Below are 6,746 nucleotides of genomic sequence, written 5' to 3'. Positions count from 1 at the left end.
GTGTCTGTGTGTGTGTGTGTGTGTGTGTGTGTGTGTGTGTGTGCAGGACGATAAGGACCTGGTTCATGAGTTCGTTATGGCTGAAGGTCTGACGTGTTTGATCAAGGTCGGCGCTGAAGCGGATCAGAACTATCAGAACTACATCCTCAGAGGTTCGTTTGCTTTATTTGTATCCTCAGACTTCTGTAAGAAAATAATATCTCATGCATTATAGATGATGATTTTCTGTTATTTTATTTTCATATCCATATTAGGGAGAACAGTGCCACCTTTTGGTTGCCATTTTCATTACTATAGAAAACCATGCTGTTTTTAACACACTTTTTTGATCAACTATTTACTGTCTTTAATATTGTGATAACTGTTTCTTCATAACACCCTATTATGGTGCTTCTGTAAAAGTTTTATCATGTCACAAGCAAGTCACAAAGAAATGAAATATGCATGTTTTTTTTTTTGCATTTTCAACATTAAGTAGAAAAAAAACTCCCTAAATTCACTGTAATGCCAAAAATTTCATTATGATTCCTGTAATTCATCTGAATTCTTCTGAGATTTATTTCTGTATTTTGTAATTATTTTAAAATAATAATAACAATGGTTAACATTATTGTAATATAGTTATTATTCATTTGAATTAGCAGGAATTTAAAGCCACACCAAATACTACAATCATTTATACATTTTAAATGTATAATATAACTAATAATTAATGCACAACTAATAAATAATTAAAGCTAGAAAAAGAACTAATTATACTTTATTTATAATATTAAATTAATTATTTTATTTTAAAGCAACACCACATTCTACCGTAATTTATGATTTATTTTTAAAATAATAAATGCACAATTAATGAATAAGTAAAACTAAAATATGAATTAACGATACTTAATTTATTATTTTAAATTAATAATGAATCATTATTTCATGATATATCATTAATAATTTTAAAGTAATACTAGATTCTACCATGCTGCATTATTCTTTAAATAATAAATACATAACTAATAAATAATTGCTTAATTTATGTCTATAAATTAATTATTACTTATAATCAATCATTTTTAATTACTAGTTATTTTAAAGCCACACCAAATGCTACCATGATGCATGCATTTAATAATAAATACACAATTAATAAACAATTAAAACTACAAAATAATTCAGAATTATACTTCGTTTATGATTATAAATTAATACTTAATTATTATTAATAATTATCAATCATTTTAAACCACACCAAATACTGCCATGATGCATTAATTTTTAAATAGCAAATACACAAATAATAAATAATTCAAACAAAATAATGAATTAATTACATTTTATGATTATGAATGAATAATTCCTTATAATGTATTAATTATTAACTATTAAGGAAGCCATGTCAAATACTAACGTCATGCATGTTTTCTTTTTAAATAAGAAATAAACTATTAATAGTCATTTATATCCAAATGAAAAAGTATTTTGCAGCTGGGATGCAAAATATTTGACCTCTGCCATCTCAATAAAATTGGTTCATCCTGAGCAATGTAACGTGTCACATGACAGCGAAATTCTAATTCATCATTAGAATAAAATGTCAGAATAACCCTAAATATTATTATTAGCTCTGACCAATCAGAGGCAGCATCCAGGCTGCTAAGCTCCGCCCACTTCCATCAGGTTTATGCTAATGAGCGTTCAGTGGCGTGTGTTTGTCTCTGCAGCTCTGGGTCAGATCATGCTGTATGTGGACGGGATGAACGGGGTCATAGGTCACACCGAGATCATCCAGTGGCTCTACCTGCTCATCGGCTCAAAGGTGACGCGCCGTTTGATCAGTGTGTGTGACGATCAGAGTAAGAGTGAGATCTGATCCGTGTGTGTGTGTTCAGTTTCGTCTGGTGGTCAAGACGTCTCTGAAGCTGCTGCTGGTGTTTGTTGAGTATTCTGAGTCCAACGCACCGCTGCTCATCCAGGCCATCAACACTGTGGACTCTAAGAGAGGTACTCACACTCAAACACACACACACTCACGCACACACACACACACACACACACACTCACGCACTCACACACACACACACACACAGACACACACACACACACACACGGCACACACACACTCACGCATATTATGTAAAGAGTTATGCATGAATTATTTAAATAATAAATAATTAAAAATGAATAATTTATACATTATAAATTATAATTACATTATTTAATTAAATTATAATTAATATAAATAATACAAAAATAATTAGTTTGTTTGGTCAGTCGTGAGTTTTGAATGATTTTGCTAAATTATGAAGTGTGTGTGTGTGTGTGTGTGTGTGATATCGTCAGGCTGTAAGCAGTGGTCAAACGCCATGGAGATTTTAGCAGAGAAGGACGGTGTGGACACAGAGCTGCTGGTCTATGTGATGACGCTTATTAACAAGGTGAGACACACACTCACACACCCTCTCTCTCTCTCTCTCTCTCGCACACACACACACACACACACACACACACCCTCTCTCTCTCTCTCTCTCTATATACCTGTACACAAAGTGTTTCAAATTTAGGATAAAATGTCTTTCTAATGTGTTGATAGTTGGGGCAGCTGGTGAGAAAGTGTTGCTCTGTGGGTACAGTATGGGCTGTCTCTGGGCAGCCAGTGCTGTCGATATCTGCCCGTCTCTAGAGTCAGAGTATGATTGCTCAGTCTGTACCCCGTCATTTGTCTTCTTAATGTACAGTCTTTCACTGTACTCAGATATTCTGCAGCTGTGTAATCTCTCTCCCTCAGACGCTGGCGGCGCTGCCCGATCAGGACTCGTTCTATGATATGGTGGATGTTCTGGAGGAGCAGGCCATGGAGAGCGTGTGTGGCCGTTATCTGGGCCGTAAGGGAACGGATCTGGATCTGCTGGAGCAGCTCAGCGTCTACGAGGTCTGACAGTCTCTGACAGATGACTGATGTCTGATCGATCTCTGGTTCTGATGCGCCTCTGTCCCTGCAGGCCACTCTGGGGCACGAGGACGGCGCTGAAGACGCTCGCCGGGACAGACGGGCCGAGGGGCGGGGCTTGCAGAGACGCCGCAGCCGCAGGCATTCATTGGGCAGATCAGGCCACGCCTCCCCGCTCAGCCCCGCCTCCCCACACCGCGCAAACTTCCAGCCGTTTAACGGACAGGAGCTCAACGAGAGGTGAGACGACTCACTAGACCACACTCATCCAAACAGACAACTGCAGATTTCACATTTGTTATCAATTAAAAACAGTTCAGTCTAATTAAAATGGACTTATTTACGGAATAGTGGAATCCAGCCACAAAAATGGTATTTATAGCGCAGGATATCAAGGGATTTGGAATATTTTGGAGAAATGAATCAAAAGTAAATTAGTGAATAAATTAATTTAATTACCGCCATTACAGATGATAAATTCGTTTTAAATCATAAATTATAAAATGCAGAACAATTTAAAAATACAACACAGAATTTGGAAATGTAATCAATTTTAATAGCTGGATGAACTCAATTTTTAGATTTTTTAAAAATATATTTAATTTGATTAAAATTTTATTAATCAATTAAAATGGAATCCAGTAAAAATTCAAATGGAATATACATAATTTAGTAAAAAAAAAAAAAACATATTTCACACGGCTGTTTTATTGTTAAAATTGTAAAAAATTAATAAATATTTAACGTTTTAGGAATTCAGTTCAGTTGTTTAGACGAGGTTTCCTGATTTGACTTTGATTAGAATTTAATTAATCAATTAAAATGGAATCCAGAAAAATTACAATGGAATATACATCGTTTAGGGAAAAAATAAAACATATTTCACAGGGCCGTTTTATTGAAAAAGTTGTAATAAACTGTTGAGGTTTTATGGATTCATTTGTTTAGACATGGTTTTTAATTTAATTTAAATAAATTAAAATGGAATCCAGAAAAATGTCAGTGGAAAACATATATTTTAATAAATTAATAAATGGTTATGAATTCAGTTGTTACAATTTAATTAATAAATTCAAATGGAATCTGGAAAAAAAATAATGGAAAACAGAATTTCGGGGGGAAAATAAAACAGATTTCTTAGGGCTCTTTCATTGTTAAAATTGCAATAAATTAATAAATATTTAACTTTTCATGAATTCAGTTGTTTAGACAAGGTTTCCTGATTTGACTTTGATTACGGTTTAGTTTAGAATCTGGAAAAATGAAAACAGAAAACACAAATTTAGGACAAAACAAAATGAAGTATGAAGTTCCTTAGCAGTTGTTGGCTTCGAAGGCAGCTGCCTCTGTGGACAGTAGTGCAGCTGAGGAGGGTTTCGAGCGCAGCCGTGAACACCGAGTCGTGTAGAAACACACAGACTGAATGCAGTATTGCGGGATTTTCTCCATGTTTTGCTCCAGAGCTCGTGTGATGCGTGAATGTCTCCCGGTGATGTAAGTCTTCATGCTGTCAGACGCTAAACAGCACACCAGCTGCCTCTAATAACAGCTGTGATCAATATTCTGTATTATTTACATAGATTTAGTAACATATGTGTGATTATATGAAGAGTATTTTCATTTGCAAAAGCCATCATATTTTCATTTGATTTTTTTTCCGAAATCACGTTTTTTTTATTGCGCATTCCAATATCAGTCAAACTGCAGTTGAGTTGTTTTGATTAAAGGTCGCCTGAAATGCTTAGAAACACGCAGCGTTACTCTCTGTGTGTTGACGTCATTGTAACTGAAACAGGAAGACAGGGCGGGACATATCAAGCAGCCCCGCCCCTTTTTAAAATAGCCAATAGCGTTCGTTTATATCACAGCTTGGGCTAGAGTCGTTCAGCGCCGTTGAGCTCCGTAAAGCCGCAGGGTATGCCAGCCACAATCTCATCCATATTGCTTTAAAATATAGCATTTTGTGGTCTGTGGCGACTCGCGCATGTGATCCGCTCCGTGCTATCGTGTCTCTGGACCGGAGCAGAGTGTGTGTGAACAATAACTTAAACAAATACAGGTAATTTACTAAATTGAAGTTCATTGAAAGTATCTTTTTTTTTTTTACATATTAAAAGTTTGTTTTATAGCAAAAGCAGATAACTCCAACAGTCGTTTTTTGGCAAAAGCCGATAACTCCACATTTCATGTTTTAGAGTTTTTAAAACACACTGGTTTAATCTTTGTAATCTCCTCAGATGATAATGTAGACGCCTGACAAACGTTGTTGTTGTTGTGATCATAAACTGTATGGATGTGATTACACGCAGTACACAGAGCTTTTCGCTCACCGTTGTAACGCGCTGCTTTCGCAAGCTTCCGTGAAAACGTTTAAGCTTTTATTTTCCTTTTTCGCCCTGAAGAAGATATCACAGGTTCATCAAGTTCGTCGAAATGATCCTCGATCACTTTTAGTCAGCTTTGACGAAACTCCTCTCAGCTAGCACGTCTTTTCAAAGTGAAAGTAAAAACACACTGGTTTAATCTTTGTAATCTCCTCAGATGATAATGTAGACGCCTGACAAACGTTGTTGTTGTTGTGATCATAAACTGTATGGATGTGATTACACGCAGTACACAGAGCTTTTCGCTCACCGCTGTAACGCGCTGCTTTCGCAAGCTTCCGTGAAAACGTTTCCTTTTTCGCCCTGAAGAAGATATCACAGGTTCATCAAGTTCGTCGAAATGATCCTTGATCACTTTTAGTCAGCTTTGACGAAACTCCTCTCAGCTAGCACGTCTTTTCAAAGTGAAAGTAGCCTTGCCACCTGAATACAGCGTGCTGATTCGCTGAAATGGACTTATCGGCTTCTGTTCACAAACAACAAGGGCGCTTGTCGGCTTCTGCAGTAAAACGTGAACTCACGATGCCTTGAAAGTGGACAAAACCGGCTTTTTTGACAAAACGTGTTTAGGGTACACTATATGTGGAGAATAATGCACGCCAATCAGCTCATTTAGTTTTTAAAGTGGCATTTATCGGTTTTTGCAAATGAACTCTTCATATGTTATTATTTCTTATCATTTTATTTGATCAGTATTATATTGGCAGCATTATTTATTGTTGGTATGTGTGCTCTCCGTGTATCTCGCTGATGCTGGTTGTGACGAGGTGAGATGAGTTATTAGAGGCACCTGTGTAGCTCAGTATCTCAGCTCACCCGTGTTCTGCTGTGATTTTATCATCACTAACTAAACAAACCTGATCACCTGCATCACACACATGCACTGATGTGTGGCTCTTTCAGCTGAACTCAGATCACTGGTGTTTTTAGTATCATTGGCACTAGTACAGTTTTTCATAATTAATGTTTTTATTAGTGGTCGACCGATATATCGGCCGATATTTGGCATTTTTCAAATATCGGCATCGGGTGATACGTTTTTCCTGTTTGGCCGATGCGTTCGAGGCTGGACTTTTATTTTGACGGCGCTGAGAGCGGCAGCGCCTGCGCACACTGTGTTCACATTCTCCCTCTCGTTCGCTGTCGTCATTAACAGCTCTTTCTAAAACAGATAGAAGTCTGTCTAATAATCAGATAGAACGCTTAAACAAAGGACCTTACCTTGGCTTTATTTGAAAAAATATGACTCCCAATGCACACAAACTTCCCAGAATACTGAGTGCCCTGTTGGTTACAGTGTTTACTTCCTTTTTAATTATTTTTTTATTAAAATATTTATTTATGAGAAATACTTTGTAATCTAAAGTATAAGTATGTTTATTTTACACATTTATTTTTTAATCCATTTTCAAATTATTTAA

At 36.3% G+C, this 6,746-nt stretch overlaps 1 protein-coding gene across 1 annotated transcript in view; it reads left to right on the top strand.

Moving 5' to 3' along the window:
- fhod3a (formin homology 2 domain containing 3a) overlaps positions 1–6,746 on the top strand; it is a gene marked incomplete at its 3' end in the record, with an annotated part of 34,538 nt that overhangs the window by 581 nt on the left and 27,211 nt on the right. The window contains exons 2-7 of the mRNA XM_016252260.1: positions 47–152; positions 1,716–1,810; positions 1,884–1,995; positions 2,335–2,429; positions 2,780–2,923; positions 2,994–3,181. Coding sequence (XP_016107746.1) covers positions 77–152; positions 1,716–1,810; positions 1,884–1,995; positions 2,335–2,429; positions 2,780–2,923; positions 2,994–3,181 — 710 coding nt within the window. The remainder of the gene's footprint in view (positions 1–46; positions 153–1,715; positions 1,811–1,883; positions 1,996–2,334; positions 2,430–2,779; positions 2,924–2,993; positions 3,182–6,746) is intronic.

The sequence above is a fragment of the Sinocyclocheilus grahami genome, unplaced genomic scaffold (genome assembly GCF_001515645.1).
Source record: "Sinocyclocheilus grahami isolate Dianchi unplaced genomic scaffold, SAMN03320097.WGS_v1.1 scaffold1097.1, whole genome shotgun sequence".
Taxonomy (NCBI): Eukaryota; Metazoa; Chordata; class Actinopteri; order Cypriniformes; family Cyprinidae; genus Sinocyclocheilus; species Sinocyclocheilus grahami.
This window is presented reverse-complemented; position numbering and strand designations above follow the sequence as displayed.